Raw genomic sequence first — 21,865 nt, forward strand, 5'->3', positions numbered from 1 at the left:
GGGGATTTCTTTTCCGGGTCTCTCGAGGGGGCGGGACTGCGAGGCTCTATAGCCAGTGCTGGTTGCCAGTGAGGCACTCCAACGTTGAAGCACTGGGCCCTAGTGGTAAAAGGAGGGACTACAGGCGGACCCGTGGATTCATGACATATATACTGTACTTCATATAAAACATTTATACAGTAAGTATATATATATATATAACCCATTTTGACCTGAGATCAGATTCTAAAAATGTCTTCTACATCCTGACAGTTTTATGAAAAATGTTTCTATACACTGACACCACGCTAGACAGGAACGCCCAAAAACGTCACATCCGGTTTTAGCCTGGGGTAAGAATTTTCTATGGCTGCCAATGCAACTTGGTCCAATCCTTAATCACATACGGACAAACATCTATGCCGATGCTTTGATTGATTGATTGATTGAAGAATTTATTAACAGTTTGCAGAATTACAGTACATTTCAAGCACAAACTCAATACAAAGGCTGTTAACTGTGAGTGGACGACCCAATTAAGCATTACACTTGTTTCCAATAGGGTCCACCATGTTCAAATCATCAAAACATTTAGAGACGTACAAATAGACACTTCTATAGACAGAACATTAATTCATAAAGAATTCTATCTAACTTGCTATCTAACTTGCGGAGGTAGCGTGCCTTGTCCACGGGCAACAGATCTTTCAACGCATGGCATTGCAAATACGTTTGATAATCGCTACTCTGCTCAATATTGTTTTAAAAATGCCGCAAATTGCATTGCAGTGAACGAGCGCAAATCACAACTTCCCCAGGGGGTGGGCGGAGTCACCGTTTGAGGCGCCGATTACACGCCGTGGTGTCAGTGTATGGCAGTCGTTCTTCGATTTGTCAAAAATAGCAGACCTACAAGCTCGTAGCGCGCCACTCGGTGGCGCGCTATGAGCTTGTAGATCTGCTATTTTTCAATAGCTAAAGCATAACATAATGCTAACACCAAAAGGGGTTCCCGCTCAAAATGGGATAAACATATATACAGTAAGTATATATAAACATATATACAGTAAGTATATATAAACATATATACAGACACAAGTCGGTGGTTCCCAAACCTTTTCATGTCAAGGACACCTAAAAGCTGGCCCCCATTTGAACATACATGGTCATACATGAACATACATGGTCATACATGAACATACATGGTCATACATGATCATACATGAAATGAAATGAAATGAAATGAAATCTATATTTACCCAGGGTATCTGGGCTAAGCTCAAGAACTTGTTTCCAGCCAGGCCCTGCTCATAGAACACATTTCATCGTAGTGGTTCAATGCCTTGTTCAAGGGCACTTCAGCGGTGGTAATTTTAACGTGTCGGACGGCTGGTTCGAACTAGGAACCTTCCGGTATCAAGACCGCGCCGCTATCCGTTCGGCCACCGCTGCCACAATGAACATACATGAACATACAGTTGGGATTCTCAGATTGACCACACAGAAATGAGCATGTTCAGGCTGACCTATCAGGGCCTGCGTATATAATCTAATTAAAACCTCACATGGGAAAGCCCATTTACGATGATTTGATTGGCTGAGCTTGGAATGTGATGATACAGCACATTCCATGCAGCGCCCTTTCATCAATCACACAAGTGTGATTTGTATTTATTACCTGTCAAATAATTTGTGCTTGCCTGTTGTAATACCCTGTTTTTGTGTTTATTTTTTGGTGTTTTTTTCCCTTTTTTCCTTTTGTTTTGTATTGATTGTATAGTGAGGACCCTCTCCAAAACGAGATACTATAGGCCTATCTCACATGGGGTAGCCTATTCCTAAATAAAGAATTTCAAACTAATAATTTCACTCAATGTTTATATACTGTAGCTCATTGTGTATATTGCGTATAGATTTTTCTCTGGGATTTTTGGGGCTTGACCCCGTCTTATTGCTATACATTTATTACTATGTATTTTATTATTATTATTTATTATTTATTATTATTATTATTATGCCTTTTTCATTATTTTTTTAAATTATTATTATTATGCCTGGCTGCAGCTGTGATGTCGCGATATCGCACCACCCCCCCCCCCCCCCCCCAAGTATCGGGGTCGCTCGTGGCGCTGGACCAATCGCAGAGCTCGATCCTCCGTGACGCGCATCCATCCATCCATGATCCATCAGCAGCAGCACGAGCCCAGCCAGCCCAGCTCAGGCAGCAGCGACTCGCTGTGGATGCAGGGAAAATAAAAACTAAAAAAATAACAACAATAATAAACAAAATATCACCACGAATAATCGACACGGCGTGCGAGAAAATCAATTGGATTCGATACAAAAATAAATAATAATAATAATAACTCGTTTTAATCCATTGACTGGACTTGTTGTGAAGGGAAAACATCGGACTAGTTGTTCCTCCTCTCGGCGCGAGCGGAGCGGAAGGATCCATCCAGGGAACTACAACCGAACGAGCGGACGGACTACAGACAGAGAACAGTCAGCTAAGCTAACAGCTAGCCTAGCCTGAGAGCAGCAGCAGCGCGAGCAGCCGCACCGTCCTCCTCTCCTCTCTGGCTCGGCACGGCTCGGCTCGGCTCGGCTGAAAGAAACAACAAAGACGTCGTTTTATTTACCGACACAAAAAGGATAGAAACACAAGAAACAGTCACCATTTTTCCTCCGTATCCGCTAGTTATGAGTCATGTGGCCGTCGAGAACGTCCACCACCACCACGGTCTGGAGCAGCAGGTGAGGACCGACCGACCGAACGGGACGGGACGGGCCTATACCGGACCGGACCGGGAGGGCTGGGGGATTTAAATACCCACCTAACCTACCGGTTAGCTTAGCTTCTTTAGCCTGCTTGGTTGGTTTGGTTGGGGTTGTTGTAGCACGTTTAGCTCATGACTGTGTGTGGGGGGGAAGCTAGGCTAGGCTAGGGTAATGCTAATGCTACGTTGTGGATGGTGTGTACTGTGTGTCACAGTGTGTGTGTGTGTGTGTGTGTGAGAGAGTGCTCGCGCGGCCCGCGAGAGGGGGGGGGGTGCGCTGGGTTGTCGTGCCCGGAACGCCCGGGCGGGCGGTGCAGTGTGTTAAAAAAAAAAAAAGCTTCACTTCACAGGGAGTGAGTCATTAGGTCTTGTGGATCAGTGGTTCTCAACCTGTGGGTCGGGACGCCCGGACCCCCCCCCCCCACCCCCCCAGTGGTGTTTTGGGGGGGTGGGGGGGGTCCCTCCCGACCCCGTGTGTCTGACAGTGAACTGTGGAGCCCTAGGCCTGCCTGAGGCTACAGAATGACTCCAACATGTGGAGCATTGTTTTGTCACCCAGCATGCAGTTCACTTGCAGTCTGAACATTTCTGAAGTGTCTTTTTTTTTAAAAGATCTTTCTGAATAACAAATTGTCCAAATATAACATTGTCCCAAATATTACCTATTATGAATTGAGCGTGAAGGACCCTGATGGAAACGAACACGCCAAATAGGCTTTCTTGGGTTTTAGTTAAATCCTCTTAGCAGACTCATGCAACTTTCGGTGCTTTTTTCCTGCATGAAAACTATAGTGTTATTAAACAATCAGTCAATCATTGTGAAAATAGCCGATCTACAAGCTAACAAAGCAAGAGCAAGTACAGTAATCCTCATAATAACGCAACATGATTTAAATTAATATTTGGAAAGAGTGATTGAACCAAACGTAGCAAAACTGACAGCTAGTGTGACTGACAGGTCTGTCTAGAATGTGTTGCAAGTGATGATCTATTATTGTTATTACATTTTTTTGAATCTGATAAATAATGTTATTGGTATCAATGCTCCGACAGTGTTATTTCGGGCCGCCCTGTGGCATGAACCCAGCGCTCCGCAGAGCACACAGCTGACTGCGTTTGTTGTGGTGTGCGTGTGCGTGTTGATAAAATGGATGCTTCCACACACACATCAATGCGCTGCTTTCGGCCTATTGTTGCCGTTCGAGGCACCATGTGTGCACCATATTAATGTTCATATATATATTTATGTTAATATTGGGGGTAATGATGATGATCGCCTGCTTTTAAGCGGCTGAAAGCCTTGGAAAAACGGCTCGTTTGTGTTGTGCGTCACTGATAACGTAGGCGACCATCTGCATGGAGATAAAGCTGCAGCTATATGCTACTGTGTGCGTGTGTGAGAGAGACGTGTGTGAGAGAGAGAGGTGCGTGTGACGTGTGTGCGTATAAAGTAACCAAGTACATTTACTTGAGTATTTCTAATTCCCTGTATTTTTACTAGCTGCAGCTATATGCTACACTGTGTGTGTGTGTGTGTGTGTGTGTGTGTGTGTGTGTGTGTGTGTGTGTGTGTGTGTGTGTGTGTGAGAGAGACACACCTGTGTGTGTGTGTGTGTGTGTGTGTGCGTGAGAGAGAGAGACGTGTTTGAGAGAGACATGTGTGTATGTGTGTGTGTGAGAGAGAGAGAGAGACAGAGACATGTGTGAGAGAGAAGTGTGTGAGAGAGAGACTTGTGTGAGAGACGTGTGTGCGTATAAAGTAAATAAGTACATTTACTTGAGTATTTCTAATTCCCTGTACTTTTTCTTCTACATCTCAGAGGAATATATTGTACTTTTACTACCACTACATTTATTTGAAAACTTTAGTTACTTTGTATATGTTGATTATTATTATCACAAAACGTGACAGTAACCACTTTAGCCATATATATATATATATATATATATATATATATATATATATACACACACACACACACACTTTGTATATAGTTCGGCCATATGAAAATAGCCGATCTACAAGCTCACAATGCTATTTTATTTCAAAAGATTTTTATAAATTTGAAAACTCGAAATGAGACATTATGCATGAGTACTTTTACTGTGTGTGTGTGTGTGTGTGTGTGTGTGTGTGTGTGTGTGTGTGTGTGTGTGTGTGTGTGTGTGTGTGTGTGTGTGTGTGTGTGTGTGTGTGTGTGTGTGTGTGTGTGTGTGTGTGTGTGTGCGCGCGCGCGCAACACAAATGGGACAAAGCATTGCAAATGGAAAGTTAGCTGCGTTCACAAACTCCACACTGGCAGATGCAAAGATGCACAGCGTATTTGTAGCTTTGTGTCTTTGTAGCTGAAGTTAAACTTGAAACCAGCTCAACTTTTTGGTAGTTGTAGCTTTTTCAGCACTGCAGCTACAAAGGTAGGATGCATCTAACATGTCGCTGGCTTCCATTGACAATGAATGGTAGACTGTATCTTTGCATCTTCATGTTTCTGGCTTCCATTGACAATGAATGGTAGACTGTATCTTTGCATCTTGTTTCTGGCTTCCATTGACAATGAATGGTAGACTGTATCTTTGTATCTTGGCTTCAATTGACAATGCATGGTAGACTGTATCTTTGCATCTAACATGTCGCTGGCTTCCATTGACAATGGATGGTAGACTGTATCTTTGTATCTTCATGTCGCTGGCTTCCATTGGCAATGAATGGTAGACTGTATCTTTGCATCTAACATGTCGCTGGCTTCCATTGTCAATGAATGGTAGACTGTATCTTTGCATCTTCATGTTGCTGGCTTCCATTGACAATGAATGGTAGACTGTATCTTTGTATCTTCTTGTCGCTGGCTTCCATTGACAGGTCCCCTGGCATAGCTTTTCAAATGGGTCTCCGTGGGATAATAATTTGTGTCAACTTGGGGGTCCTTGACATGACAAAGTTTGGAAACCACTGGTCTCTCTAAACACCTTAACGTGGCCAGAGCTCTCTGTCTTCGGGGGGTCTGTGGAATGTAATTTAAGAGCCCTGTTTACCTATAATGTGCTGTTTTCACTGTTGCTGCAATTATATTATTATAATACTAATAATAACTATAATATAAAATAGCTGTGAACCTTTAGTCATATTCATAGTTATTTTTGCTATAAAAACAAATGGGTATGACATTTTTTTTTATCACACAGCCCCCGGAAGTAAAAACAAACACACAAAAAGTGTTAAAATTGAATGGTAATAAATTGAATGGTAATAAATGAATGTTGGGGGCATGGTGGCGCAGTCGGTAGTGCTGTCGCCTCACAGCTAGAAGGTCCTGGGTTCGATGTGGAGTTTGCATGTTCTCCCCGTGTCCCCTAGGGTAGGTACCCTCACATGTTCTCCCCATGTCTCCTAGGGTAGGTACCCTCACATGTTATCCCCGTGTCCCCTAGGATAGGTACCCTCACATGTTCTCCCCGTGTCCCCTAGGGTAGGTACCCTCACATGTTCTCCCCGTGTCCCCTAGGGTAGGTACCCTCACAAAAAACATGCAGTAATCCTGGTCTCTGAACTACCTCCCCCTGGCCAGCCGGGGCGCCTGATGGAGGGGAAAGGAACTGGTTGGAATAACGTGTTCCTTCCACGCGCTATGTCCAACCAGGGAAACTCCCCCCTGTCAGGTGTAAAGGAGCAACTTGGACACTCATGCATGAAGGAAGCATGAGTTCAAGTCCGTTGCTCTCCCCAGGTTGGGTGTGTGCCCACCCTGTGGCGGAGGGTGTGTAGAGCCCAGGATCACATTAGATAATTGACACAGGGGTGAAGAATGGGTTACAAAATCATGGGATAAAAATTCAAAAGGAAAACATTTTTTTAATGGTGATCAAATTTGACCCATTATTTTATAATTTACTTTTCGGGCAAGTGGGCATGACCTTTGACCTTTGGGCAAGTAGAACATCTGAGACCTTAGTGTCAAAATATTCTAAATCCTAAAAGTTTTCTGAAAAAACTGTTTCTATGTCAGTGGTGCTCAACCTTTTTCCTGTCAAGGACTGCCAGAATTATCTCTATTTGGCTGCGGACCCCTATCTGAAAATATGTTGTTCCAGGGTAATTCCTAGGACGTCTGTGGACGTCTTGGGCACAAAATGTGTTTTTAACAACGGTGCAGACGATCAGAAATCAGCAGAGAGTTGAGCGACGTTTGCGCTACTCTATGCCGAATGGAAGTGGACTCGGTCCCAGACTTTCTTTTTTTTCTTCTCCCTGGAAATAAAAACGTCTGGGATTCCGAGGCTAAAAAAGAGAGAACTAGGTACGCACCGAAAGGGAAATTCTTGGCCGAAAACCGAATATGATTAATATTATATATCTTTTTGAGTGGTGCAACCACTCCAACGAACAGCAATGTCCGTGTTTGTGTGTGACTATGTGACCAGTACCAATGAGTACCAAAAGTGGCGCTGTTGTGCCAGAAACGGAGAGAGAGAGTTAGTGCTGCATGTTGCCTGCTAATGAGAGAGAGAGACAGAGGGGGGGGGGGGGGGGATTTGCACCACTCGGTTCACACGGGTGTGATTTGTTTCCTACCATTGCTGTCATGGCCGTACCTTAAAGCTACCTGATTTATGGCAAAATAAATGGTTATGGCAAAACTTAACTTAAATAATAATCACTATTATGGGTCCATAAAACATTTATTCAGCTCTTTTGAATGCATTAATTGCATACACTATTCGGTGATATATCTTCTGCCTATTCGGGCCGAAACCGAATAGGCCGAAAATGTTTTTTTAGCCATTTTCTGACGAATATTTTCTGCGGCCGAATATTCGGTGCATCACTATGCAGAACTCTCGGTGACTGATTGTGTTTCTCTTTTGTTTGGTTTGTGTTTTTCTGCAGCTGGCTGTCCTAGACTTGAGCGCAGTGGATGGACAGGGCGGTGGCACCGGTCGTAAGTACTCCCAAAGAACGTATCATTCACGCACCACCATCGCTGTCAGCCGTCCCCGATAATACCGACGGTACCGTGGTGTCGGGATGGGAACGAGAGCTGCCGACACTATCCCATTTAGCCCTGACGTCAAAAAAAATAAATAATTCGCCCTGAAATAATATATATTCAAAGATTTGTGCCGCAATTTTTACGAGTTTTAAAAAAATAGCTGATCTACAAGCTCGTAGCGCGCCACCGAGTGGCGCGCTATGAGCTTGTAGATCTGCTATTTTTCAATAGCTCAAGTATAACGTAATGCTTTAGTCAAAACACCAAAAGGGGTTCCGGTCCAGAATGGGTTAAACTAGCCTAAAATGCTGTTCTCGTTTCGTGCTATCTGTGAGGATGCCCGCCGGTCCGTTCCTTTCCCCATCATACCATGCAATTTATTTATCACACGATGATATATTTCATTACGGTGATTTTTATTAATTCTTTTAATATGGGTTGCACGATTATGAAATTATGACCGGCGATATCCGATCTCCGATTATTTGCAGAGTCATATTCTGCCGATTCTGACCGATTCCGATATCATACAGAGGACCACAATGGAAACAAGCATATAGGCCCCTATAGGGGCTTATTGGCCCAAAGCCTGTTAATAAAGTATTCAATCAATCAATAAATAGCATCTTTTACAAGTGTCCAGTTTTTCACAACTGAATGAGATGAATACACAAATTAAATATAGATTTTTTTTTAATGCTTCAGTTTAGGGACGCACCGAAAGGGAAATTCTTGGCCGAAAACCGAATACCGAATATCCGATTAATATTATATATCTTTTTTCCTACCATTGCTGTCATGGACGTACCTTAAAGCTACCTGATTTATGGCAAAATAATGGTTATGGCAAAAATTTACTTAAAATAATAATCACTATTATGGGTCCATAAAACATTTAGTCAGCTCTTTTGAATGCATTCATTGCATCCACTATTCGGTGATCCATTTTCTGCCTATTCGGGCCGAAACCGAATAGGCCGAAAATGCATTTTTAGCCCATTTTCTGCCCGGATATTTTCTGCGACCGAATATTCGGTGCATCACTACTTCAGTTGATGCCGCAGGACTGTTTTGTACCCTTACTGCATCATTATTGACCATATGCAGCCCGCGGCGGCCATCTTGCGAGCAAGGCGGCAACCAGCTCGTTGTCAGTAAAGCAACCAAACGGGTGGTACGCAGGGGCCGTTGAGGGACATACAACGAGCGCTTCCAAACTCCCAACACCATAAATGATCACACAGTGATATTTGTCAGGTGGAAGAAGCGCTCGTTTCTTTATTTAGTAACGGACGCTCCTCTCAACCGGCCGCTCTCAGTCATAACATTACGTCACATAACATTGGGTGTCTCTAAAGAATTGTGTTACACTCTCAGAGTCACAGACCCGTAAGGGTCCATTTGGTTCCACGTGTTACACTCTCAGAGTCACAGACCCGTAAGGGTCCATTTGGTTCCACGTGTTACACTCTCAGAGTCACAGACCCGTTTTTCGGAAAACCGATGGAGAAACGCCGCTAAAAATCCAAATTCGCATCCGATTCGCGCCCGGTGTGTGGAGACCTTAAGGGTCCATTTGGAACCCCATCAAGGACCCCTGAGGATCACTTTACATCAGTTTGTGAACCACTGTCCTAGATTATATTTTAACCCATTTTTGGCAGGAACCCTTTTTGGTGTTTTAAACATTATGTTATAGTTTAGCTATCGAAAAATAGCAGATCTATCTGTCTGCTATTTTTGAAAAATCGTGAAAATATTTATTTCAGAAAACTGGAAGATTTATTTTTAAATTTTGAGGTCAGGCCAAAATGGGTTAAATTAGACCCTGGATCGGTATTCGGTATCGACCGGTACACAGAATTGGTATTGGGAAGTGAACGATGAACGATGTCATCAGGCCATCTCTCACGATGGGCATCGTTGGGCCCATCAATGGGCCCAACTGGGACTAGTAGCACGGGGCAGCTATTGCTTTTTGTTTAACCCATTTAGACCTGAGACCAGATTCTACAAATGTCTTCTAAATCATGACAGTTTTCTGAAAATCCCTATGTTTCTACGTCAGTCGTTCTTCGACTTTTCAAAAACAGCGCGCTACGAGCTTGTAGATCTGCTATTTTTCAATAGCTAAAGCATAACATAATGCTTACACCAAAAGGGGTTCCCGGCCCCAAAATGGGTTAACCCGTTTAGACCTGAGACCAGATTCTACAAATGTCTTCTAAATCATGACGGTTTTCAGAAAATCCCTATGTTTCTACTTCAGGACTCCAAAGAACTCTAAAAAGGATATGTATTCGGCCGCGGACCCGCCACCTGAAAATATGTTGTTTGAGAGAACAAACCAGAACTAAAGATTTGAGTTAGAAAACGTTCGCTCTGGAAGAAATATATATTCAAAGATTTGCCCCACATTTTCACGATTTTCCCCAAAAAATAGCATATGTACAAGCTCAGTGCCGTGCTATGAGCTTGTAGATCTGCCATTTTTTTCAATAGCTGAAGTATAACTTAAAACAACAAAAGGGGTTCCCGTCCTGAATGGGTTAAAAATGTAAAGAATGCCAGTAATTTCTTGGTATGTTTCAGTTATTTGTCATATCTGCCGGCCCTGTGGGCACTTTTTATGTATTCATTACGAAGCCACAGAAATGTCATTCCTGTTCATAATGTTCCAATGCCAACATAATTTAATAGTTTAATAGAATTTGTTTATTCATCGACTTTAACCCATTTTGACCTGAGATCAGATTATAAAAATGTCTTCTACGTCCTGACAGTTTTCTGAAAAAGCTATGTTTCTATGTCAGTCGTTCTTCGACTTTTCCAAAACAGCGCGCTACGAGCTTGTAGATCTGCTATTTTTCAATAGCTAAAGCATAACATAATGCTGACACCAAAAGGGGTTCCCGCCCAGAATAGGTTAATGTGTAATCGTGCCAGCCCTACTGAAGACGCCACACAAACATACCGGTAGGTAGCCTCACGGAGAGAGACACAACACCTGTGATATACCACCCATCCAGGCGGGGTTTCTGCTTCACAATCGTTGTCAAATGTAGACATTTTGGGCCATAAAACGCAAACCCTGGTCTCTAAAAATCTGTATTTTAGCCGTCGTAATCACAAATTGCACAGCAGGGCAAATACGACAAATAACTTGAATACCCGTACGCAACGAAATCACTGACACATTAATTCATAAAAAAACTGGAAATAGTTGATCTACAAGCACTTGTTGTAAGCCTAGAGTAGTAGAATAGTAGATCTAAAGATCTACTGTTTCTTCTGTCTGCACAGGGGCAGACAAATAACTTAAATCACTGACACGTTTGATAATATTTAATAATTTGTCATTTTGTAGATCTGCTATTTCTGCCATTTCTTTTTTTTCCAATGGAAAATGCGATTATCTTTCTTAACCCATTTTGACCTGAGATCAGATTCAAAAAATGTCTTCTACATCCTGACAGTTTTCTGAAAAAGCTATGTTTCTATGTCAGTCGATTTTTCAAAAATTGCAGACCTACAAGCTCTAAAAATTCACCCCCACATGTCGAAACGACGTGACGACTTGGCAGTGCGAATGCTTTGGCGTCCCGGTTCCTAGACACCCTCTCTCCGTGTCTCTCCAGGGAGACACGCAGAGAGGGTGATGACGTGACGACTTGGCAGTGCGAATGCTTTGGCGTCCCGGTTTCCTAGACACCCTCTCTCCGTGTCTCTCCAGGGACGCGATACATCCCTCCACACTTGCAGAACGATGGCACCCCCAAAAATGGTGAGTTAAAGCCTAGTTTATGCCACGTTGGAACGGACGGACGGACGGCCGGCCGGCGTCACCGGCCGCCTCGGGGGGGCAATGAAACAAACAAGCAAACGTCCGTTGTTTTTGAGCCGAGCGGCCCGCCTCCGGCGTCGTTCTGCTTGGCATAAATTAGGCTTTAGGGTCTGCAGAAGGCAGCGCTGGTCTGTCTGTGACAGAAGACGGTATGTTGTGAACGTGGGCTAGCAGGTGTTGGCGCTGCCCGTGTGGCTCCAGTGGACCCGCGGCACTGGTGGCTCGCAAGGATGAAAGCAACGGGTCACACATGCGCGAATGAACGGGAAGCGGTCGACGCGTGCCGACCAGTGGCGTGCACAGATATACACTAGGGGGTGCTAGAGCACCCCCTGCCCTTTTGGCAATGTGCCCTTTTGAAAAAAAAAAAAAATGTTTTTCTTTTTTTTTGGATTTTTCAAAAATAGCAGACCTACAAGCTCGTAGCGCGCCACTCGGTGGCGCGCTATGAGCTTGTAGATCTGCTATTTTTCAATAGCTAAAGCATAACATAATGCTAACACCAAAAGGGGTTCCCGCCCAAAATGGATTAAGGCAACCGGCCGGTTCCACGCGCTGCACAAGGTGCCCTTTTTTAACTTGAGCACCTGCCCCTCTAAATGTCTGTGCACGCCACTGGTGCCGACAACAGCGACGTTTCCTCCCCGCCGAGTTGGCGGCGCCAACCAAAGCCACGACGACACGATGCAAATTTGCGTCGCTCGACTACCCTTTTTCACTGACAAAAACGAATGGAAACTAAATGAAAACTAAGCTACGATGACTAAAACTAAGACTAAATATACTGACAATTTCGTCAACAAATAAACTAGTCTAAAATGTTAGGAAGGGACTAGTGGACAAGATATCCAGTATATGTCATTTTACACTTGGTTGCATGCTGAAAATAGTTGTGAGCTTGTAGATTGGCTATTTTCAGCAAGTGTAAAAACACGGCATCAAGGCCCGCCAAAATACATTTTAGTCGACTAAATCAACTAGATTTAGTCGACTAAAATCTTATGACATTTAGTCGACTAAAACTAAGACATTCCAGCTGACTAAAATGTGACTAAAACTAAATGAAGTTTCAGCCCAAAGACTATGACTAAAACTAAAATCGAAATTTGCTGCCAAAAACAACACTGCTTGGGACCGAGGCCCGGGATGCGACGGACGTTTCATTCGTGCACATGTGACCGTGCCGCGAGGCCTGGGGCATCGTGGGGCATTGTGGGGGCATTGTGGGGCATTGTGGGGCATTGTGGGGCATTGTGGGGCATTGTGGGTGCTGGTGGAGAGCTTCATGCTTGCGTGCATGCGCAGAAAAAACAAACAAAAAAACAAGCCCTCTAACTCTGTGGTTTTCAACCCTGTGGGTTTTCATTCCAAGGCATTTGAGCCTAACCTGACTCCGCCAGATGGGGCAGCAGAGAGTACACTGGGTTCCCCCCTCCTGCTCCCATCTGGGAACTCTCAGGCAGACTTGATGCCCGGCCACAAAACGGCCTGGCCAATCAGCAGCAGCTATCCCGCCTCTAGCTGCTGCTGATTGGCCAGGCCGTTTTGTTGCCGGGCATCAACTCTGCCTGAGAGTTACCAGATGGCAGCAGGAGGGGGGACTCTCTGCTGCCCCATCTGTCGGAGTCAGGTTAATTTGAGCCATGGATGGACCACCATTAATTTGATCCATGGATGGACCCCCATTCATTTGATCCATGGATGGACCCCCATTCATTTGATCCATGGATGGACCACCATTCATTTGATCCATGGATGGACCACCATTCATTTGATCCATGGATGGACCACCATTCATTTGATCCATGGATGGACCACCATTCATTTGATCCATGGATGGACCACCATTCATTCGTCAATTGTGTTAGCGTTGGATAACAATTCCAGGCTGTATTGATGTCGGTACCATTAGGAGAGATAACAGGCAAACGTTGATGAAAATAACAATTCTTCTACATTCTCTAATTGTGTAGACTTAATTAAGTAATGCAGATGTTTAACAATAATCTAACTCTTGAGAGAGTTAACATGAACCCCCTCAAGGACCCCCGGGGGTCCCCGGACCACTGGGGACCACCTGGAACCCCCTCAAGGACCCCTGGGGGTCCCCGGACCACCTGGAACCCCCTCAAGGACCCCCGGGGGTCCCCGGACCACTGGTTGAAAAGCACTGCTCTAACCCGTCGAGCCGCTGCGGCTGAGTTGATTATTTACCGCATGGCAGCAGAAAAAGGGCCGACCTGCAAGCTCACAGCGTGTCGCGTGTGGCTGGGCAGTGGCGACACGTCGTGGGCTTGTAGATCTGCCATTTTCTCCCCTCATTTCAACCGCTTTGATAACGTTTCAGCCGTAATAATGATATTGCACCTGGCGAGGGTTGTTGGCGCCAGGGTTTTAATTCTAACCGTCTTGAGGTGTGTTGGATGCTAACCCTCTCCATGCCAGATGCAAGGGGGCTAACCGCTGGCCGGACGGACGGACGGACGGACGGACGGACGTGAAGATGAGCGGACAAATTAAACCACTAAAAAGCGTTTTCCTTTGTCTCAGCAGGAAATGTCTTCTCCGCCGGCAGACCGGGGGGCTACGCCATCCCTCCTGGTTCCACCTGTAAGTTGATTCACTGATTAACACTTTGACTGCAGAACCCCGAGTTACTCGAGTCAAATGAAAAGTGCGCTGTCTTGTCTGTCACATCACATGCAAAAGCAGAGACGTTTCGATTAACCCATTTTGACCTGAGATCAGATTCTAAAAATGTCTTCCACATCCTGACAGTTTTCTGAAAAAGCTACGTTTCTATGTCGGTCGTTCTTCGATTTTTCTAAAATAGCAGACCTACAAGCTTGTAGTGCGCCACTCGGTGGCGCACTATGAGCTTGTAGGTCTGCTATTTTTCAAAAGCTAAAGCATAACATAATGCTAACACCAAAAGGGGTTCCCGCCCAGAATGGGTTAATTCGATTAGTTATTAACCCATTTAGACCTGAGGACGATTCTACAAATGTCTTCTAAATCATGATCAAAAACCCGTGTTTCTATGTCGGTGGTGCTCAAATTATTTCATGTCAAGTTTTGAAATTGGCCGAAATTTTCAAATTTTATGAAATTGGCCGTCGACCCCCATCTGAAAATATGTTGTTCCAGGGACACCCCCCCAACCCCCCCCTCCCCTAGAAGCAAAGATTTGAGTTAAACGTTCGCTCTGAGAGAATATATATTCAAAGATTCGCGCCACATTTTATCAGACCTACAAGCTCGTAGCACGCCACTCGGTGGTGCGCTACGAGCTTGTAGGTCTGCTATTTTTCAATAGCTAAAGTATTACATAATGCTTAGTTAAAACACCAAAAGGGGTTCCCGCCCCAAAATGGGTTTTAATCGATTTAACTGTTCACGTCCCTATTCCTGGGCCTTCCTCTCCTGCAGTCGCGGTGGGCGGCTGGGACGGCGCGCGCAACAACTTTGTCAACGGCTACCACGACAACCGCATGAACGGCGGGAACACCTTCAACCGCGGCCCGCCCCGCATGGAGAGGGGGCGGGGCGTGGGTGGAGGAGGGGGCGGCGGCTACCGGGGCAACCGGGGCGGAGCCTTCAACCCCATCAACCCCATGCAGCCAATGGGCTTCGGCGTGTACGAGAATAAAGGTGAGCGTGAGTGGACGGGGGTGTCCGTGAAATAATTAACTTTTTTTCTTTTTTGTTTGTTATTTTGGCGGAGGGAGGGCTAGTGAATAGAGCGTCGCAGTCCCGCCCCCTACCATGGACCAGGAAATTAATCCCAATGCATTTTTCTCATAGACATTTCAAAAAGTATTTATTTAAAGACGGTTACGCCGCGGACAAAGCCAACTCGAGTCGTGACAACTCATGACAACACAAACAATATTTTGGACCAAACAAATAATTACAAAGAAGAAAAACAACAAAAAAAAGTGTTGTAACCTGCCGTTTTTTTTCTTCTTTCTAATTATTTGTTCGGCCCAAAACATTTTGTTTGTTGTCATGATTTGTCACGACTCGAGTTGGCTTTGTCCGCGGCGTAAACGTCTTTAAATAAATACTTTCTGAAATGTCTATGAGGAAAATGAACGGAGAATCATTTCCTGGTCCATGGTAGGGGGCGGGACTGCGACGCTCTATTATGGTGTGTGAGACGGCAGCAATTTTCTATTTTAGTTTTAGTCATAGTCTCTTGAGTAGTTTTCACTTAGTTTTAGTCACCTTTTAGTCACCTTGAATGTAGCCTGGAACTCACCTATGCTTTCTATGGCATAGGCAGCTCCGGAGAAACTATGTGCAGCTGCTAGATATGAGACTAATTAATTAGAGCGACAGAGAGATAGAGGAGTGTGTGTGTGTATATGTGTGCGCGTGTGTGTCAATTTAACAAAGGTGCAGCCGATCAGAGATCAGCAGAGTGAGTGATGTTAGCGCTACTCTAATCTATGCCGAATTGAAGTGGACTCGGACCCAGACTTTTTTTTTTCTCCCTGGAAATAAAAACGTCTGGGTTTCCGAGGCTGTGTTAGTGTTGGTTTGGTTTTAGTCGACTAATTGTCTTGAGATTTTAGTCGACTAAACCTACGGTCGATTTAGTCAACTAAAATGTATTTTGGCGGGCCTTGATGCCGTCGTATGACTTGATTTTACACTTGCCGATCTACAAGCTTGTAGATCTGCTATTTTCAGCATGCAATCAAATGTAAAATGACGTATACTGGATCTCTTGTCCACTAGTCCCTTCCTAACATTTTAATCTAGTTTTTATTTGTTGACGAAATTGTCAGTATATTTAGTCTTAGTTTTAGTCGTCACAGCTTAGTTTTCATTTAGTTTCCAATAGTTTTTGTCAGTGGAAGAAGGTATTCGACGGACATTTTTCGTCTTAGTTTTAGTCGACGACATCAACACTGGTGTGTGAGATATGAATTGTGAGCTTATACTTATTATTACCTTATACTTATTATTACCATAATCGCAGTAATCCTTAACCCATTTAGACCTGAGAATAGATTATATAAATGTCTTCTAAATCATGACAGCTTTCTGTAAAACCCCATGTTTCTGTCAGTTGGTGCTCAACCTTTTCCATGTCAAGGACCCCCGCCGACCCCCACCTCAAAATAGAAGAAGCAAAGACTTGGAGTTAAAAAAAACGTTCGCTCTGAAAGAATATATATTCAAAGATTTGCGCCACGTTGTAACGATTTTTGAAAAATCAGTTCATTGTACAAGAGCTTGTAGATCTGCTATTTTTCAATATGCTAAAGTATAACATAATGCTTAGATTAAAACACCAAAATGGGTTCCCGCCCAAAATGGGTTAACGTGAATGACACGGACACTAGAACCTTACGTTTGTCATAAACGTGAGTGACACTAGAACCTTACGTTTGTCATAAACGTGAGTGACACTAGAACCTTACGTTTGTCATAAACGTGAGTGACACTAGAACCTTACGTTTGTCATAAACGTGAGTGACACTAGAACCTTACGTTTGTCATAAACGTGAGTGACACTAGAACCTTACGTTTGTCATAAACGTGAGTGACACTAGAACCTTACGTTTGTCATGAACGTGAGTGACACTAGAACCTTATGTTTGTCATAAACGTGAGTGACACTAGAACCTTACGTTTGTCATAAACGTGAGTGACACTAGAACCTTACGTTTGTCATAAACGCGAGTGACACTAGAACCTTACGTTTGTCATAAACGTGAGTGACACTAGAACCTTACGTTTGTCATAAACGTGAGTGACACTAGAACCTTACGTTTGTCTTAAACGTGAGTGACACTAGAACCTTACGTTTGTCATAATTGTGAGTGACACTGACACTAGTCCCGTCCCGTCCCACAGAGGCAGGAGGCTGGAACACGGCCAAGGACACCTACAGCAGCTTCGGAAACAACCGAGGCAAGTCGGCTTTCTTCACCGACCGAGGCAACGGCAACCGGGGGAGGTAAGGAGATAGCACGCACGCACGCACGCACGCACGCAGTGACACAGACTGGCTGTAAGTGAAAATGATGGTACTCGTATCCATATCCCAAGGTTGGCAGGTCTGTACGCGTCACCTGAAGTGACGGCATATGAGCTGAGAATGAAAACAGCGCTTGGAGGGTCTAGGTTAACAGCGGTGCCCAAAAGGTAGATCACGATCTACCAGTAGATCACAAAGGCTGTGCAGGTATAGACCACATGACATGCCCCTGAAAAATATTTAATTTAAATATATTTAAAAAATAATTTGATTGACATCAAAAGGGCCTGCCAGCTCAATCATACAAAGCAATATTTTGTTTTCAAGAGTCTTGCTGTGGCACAAAAACGTTGGTAGCATTATAAATAAAATAAAAATCCTACCTATTCCACCCCCCCCCCCCCCCCCCCCCCCCCCCTCATTCCACGTGCATTTGGTCTTGTATGTAACGCAAGCTCCGCTATTCCAAAGCCCCCTCAGGTACACGTTTATCCCATTTAGGGCTATTCCAAAGCCCCCTCAGGTACACGTTTATCCCATTTAGGGCTATTCCAAAGCCCCCTCAGGTACACGTTTATCCCATTTAGGGCTATTCCAAAGCCCCCTCAGGTACACGTTTAGCCCATTTAGGGCTATTCATAAATCAAAAGTCCTCTGAAAGAATATAATTATATTCAAAGATTTGTGCCGCATTTTCACGATTTTCTCAAAAATAGCAGACCTACAAGCTCGTAGCGCGCCACTCGGTGGCGCGCTACGAGCTTGTAGATCTGCTATTTTTCAATAGCTAAAGTATAACATAATCATTTGAAACACCAAAAGGGGTTCCTTCCCAGAATGGGTTAAGCCAGGTATCAATTTTTTTGTCCCATCTATGGTTTCAGGTACGATCGCGGTGGATTCAGCAGCAACAGTGGAGGAGGAGGAGGAGGTGGAGGAGGAGGTGGAGGAGGTGGAGGAGGAGGTGGAGGAGGAGGAGGAGGAGGAGGAGGAAACAGCCGCTGGGTGGAGGAGTCCAGGGATGACGATGACTGGTCCAAACAAACGCCACCCAACGAACGCCTCGAAGCGTGAGTCTAAGGCCGCTTTTACACGTCTCCAGAGAAAACGGCAAAAGTCCCGTAGCGTTCTCACTTTTTAATTCAGCTTTTACACAGAGTGACTGAACACGCTGACGCACTGCCAGATGTTTGTTTACATCATGGTTTACATTATAGGATGAGCGGGGGAGGGGGGGGGGGGGGGGGAGAGGAGCAGCGCCTGCTCATTGTAGGAACTCCAAATATGGCCGACGGCTCCGAAATCAGTGTAATAAACGTAAGCGTTGTGAGCCATGATGATGTCACACGTTTTGCGGATTCATCGTTTTGTCAGTTTACATGGAGACGCCACGCGGAGTGTTTTGACAGACCGTCACCTTGTTGCGTTTTCAAGGGACCCCCATGCAAACCATATGTAGTTGTTTTCCACGCCGCTGATTTCAGTGATTGACCAAGCAGTGTGTAATTCTCTCTCTCTCTCCCCCCCCCCCCCACCCCCCCCCACACACACACACACACACACAGGGAGTTATTCGCTGCCAGCAACACTGGGATAAACTTTGAGAAATACGACGACATTCCAGTTGAAGCCACAGGACAGAACTGCCCGCCCCACATCGACAGTGTAAGTTACACTACACAGAACCACGCCAGTTCCAGGACGTAAACATGAGTAGTTCTAGGACGTAAACATGAGTAGTTCCAGGACGTAAACGGGAATAGTTCCAGGACGTAAACATGAGTAGTTCCAGGACGTAAACGTGAATAGTTCCAGGACGTAAACGTGAATAGTTCCAGGACGTAAACGGGAATAGTTCCAGGACGTAAACGGGAATAGTTCCAGGACGTAAACATGAGTAGTTCCAGGACGTAAACGGGAATAGTTCCAGGACGTAAACATGAGTAGTTCCAGGACGTAAACGGGAATAGTTCCAGGATGTAAACATGAGTAGTTCCAGGACGTAAACGGGAATAGTTCCAGGACGTAAACGGGAATAGTTCCAGGACGTAAACGGGAATAGTTCCAGGACGTAAACGGGAATAGTTCCAGGACGTAAACGGGAATAGTGTGGTGTAGTTCCAGGACATATTTAATCATGTGTGTGTGTGGTGTAGTTCCAGGACATCAACATGGGGGAGATCGTCATGGGGAACATCGGTCTGAGCCGCTACACCAGACCGACCCCCGGTCCAGAAACACGCCATCCCCATCATCAAGTCCAAGAGGGACCTGATGGCATGCGCTCAGACAGGTCAGATATTATACATACATGTCTTTAGTACTCGTATGTATGTATGTATGTATGTATGTATGTATGTATGTATGTATGTATGTATGTATGTATGTATGTATGTATGTATGTATGTATGTATGTATGTATGTATGTATGTATGTATGTATGTATGTATGTATGTATGTATGTATGTATGTATGTATGTATGTATGTATGTCAATAAGACGGCCAATAAGGGACCACCATTCTTGGTGTGGTACGTTTCAAGGTTGGTATGAGGTCAATAACGGGTCTAAAGGATTTCGAATAACAGAACTCTCTCTCTCAGTTAACACTGAGTCTCACTCTCTCTCTCTCTCTCTCTCTCTCTCTCTCTCTCTCTCTCTCTCTCTCTCTCTCTCTCTCTCTGTGTTAACACTGAGTCTCTCTCTCTCTCTCTCTCTGTCTGTGTTAACACTGAGTCTCTCTCTCTCTCTCTCTCTCTCTCTCCTCTCTCTCTCTCTCTCTCTCTCAACACAGTGTGTGTCTCTGTCTCTGTGTTAACACTGAGTCTCTCTCTCTCTCTCTCTCTCTCTCTCTCTCTCTCTCTCTCTCTTAACACTTGAGTGTGTGTGTCCTCTCTCTCTCTCTCTCTCTCTCTCTCTCTCTCTCTCTCTCTCTCTCTCTCTCTCTCTCTCTCTCTCTCTCTCTCAACACTTGAGTGTGTGTGTCCTCTCTCTCTCTCTCTCTCTCTCTCTCTCAACACAGTGTGTGTCTCTGTCTCTGTGTTAACACTGAGTCTCTCTCTCTCTCTCTCTCTCTCTCTCTCTCTCTCTCTTAACACTTGAGTGTGTGTGTCTCTCTCTCCTCTCTCTCTCTCTCTTCTCCCTCCTCCCTCTCTCACTCTCCTCTCTCTCTCTCTCTCTCTCTCTCACTCAACACTTGAGTGTGTGTCTCTCTCTCTGTCTCTGTGTTAACACTGAGTGTCTCTCTGTCTCCCCCACCCTGCAGGCTCCGGTAAGACGGCTGCGTTCCTCCTGCCCATCCTCAGTCAGATCTATGCAGATGGCCCAGGAGAGGCTCTGGCTGCAGCCAAGGCCTCTGGACAGGTAGGCTGTGTGTGTCTGTGTTTGTGTAACACAATGCTGTGTAACAACCCGTTATACTAGTCGCTGGGCGGTAACACAATGCTGTGTAACACCCCGTTTGTCTTGTGGTGTTTTGCGTGCAGGAGAACGGGAAGTACGGCCGTCGTAAGCAGTTCCCGATCTCTCTGGTGCTGGCGCCGACCCGAGAGCTGGCCCTACAGATCTACGACGAGGCTAGGAAGGTATGTACGCACGCACGCACGCACGCACGCACGCACGCACGCACGCACACCATAGAGCTGGCCCTACAGATATACGATGAGGCTAGGAAGGTAAACACACACACACATACAAAGGACAGGAATGTGTGTGTGTGGCTTCACAAGCCAGACAGAGTGGATTAGTGAAACCGCTGATCACCATAAAATATTGTCCTGTCTGTCTCTCTCTCTCTGTGTCTCTGTATGTCTCTCCTCTCTCTGTCTCTGTCTCTCTGTGTCTCTGTATGTCTCTCCCTCTCCCTCTCTCTGTCTCTCTCTCTCTGTGTCTCTGTATGTCTCTCCCTCTCTCTGTCTCTGTCTCTCTTTCTCTGTCTCTGTATGTGTCTCTGTCTCTTTCTCTGTCTCTCTTTCTCTGTCTCTGTATGTCTCTCCGTCTCTCTCTCTCTGTCTCTCTGTCTCTGTCTCTCTTTCTCTTTCTCTGTCTCTGTATGTCTCTTTCTCTGTCTCTCTTTCTCTGTCTCTGTATGTCTCTCTGTCTCTGTCTCTCTTTCTCTGTCTCTCTTTCTCTCTCTCTCTTTCTCTGTATCTCTCTGTGTCTCTGTCTCTGTATCTCTCTGTCTCTCTCTGTCTCTGTCTGTCTCTCTCTCTCTCTCTCTTTCTCTGTATCTCTCTGTCTCTCTTTCTCTGTATCTCTCTGTCTCTCTGTCTCTGTCTGTCTG

General features: G+C 45.0%; 1 protein-coding gene across 1 annotated transcript in view; it reads left to right on the forward strand.

The window, feature by feature from the left end:
* The first annotated feature begins 18,561 nt into the window (after positions 1-18,561).
* LOC306917514 (ATP-dependent RNA helicase DDX3X-like) overlaps positions 18,562-21,865 on the forward strand; it is a 31,857-nt gene continuing 28,553 nt past the window's right edge. Inside the window, 6 exon segments of the mRNA XM_079495788.1 lie at positions 18,562-18,653; positions 19,149-19,248; positions 19,740-19,808; positions 19,810-19,876; positions 20,849-20,946; positions 21,069-21,167. Of these exon segments, the coding sequence (XP_079351914.1) occupies positions 19,755-19,808; positions 19,810-19,876; positions 20,849-20,946; positions 21,069-21,167 (318 nt within the window). The 5' untranslated portion in view covers positions 18,562-18,653; positions 19,149-19,248; positions 19,740-19,754.

Source organism: Electrona antarctica (genome assembly GCF_951216825.1).
Source record: "Electrona antarctica genome assembly, chromosome: 24".
Classification (NCBI taxonomy): Eukaryota; Metazoa; Chordata; class Actinopteri; order Myctophiformes; family Myctophidae; genus Electrona; species Electrona antarctica.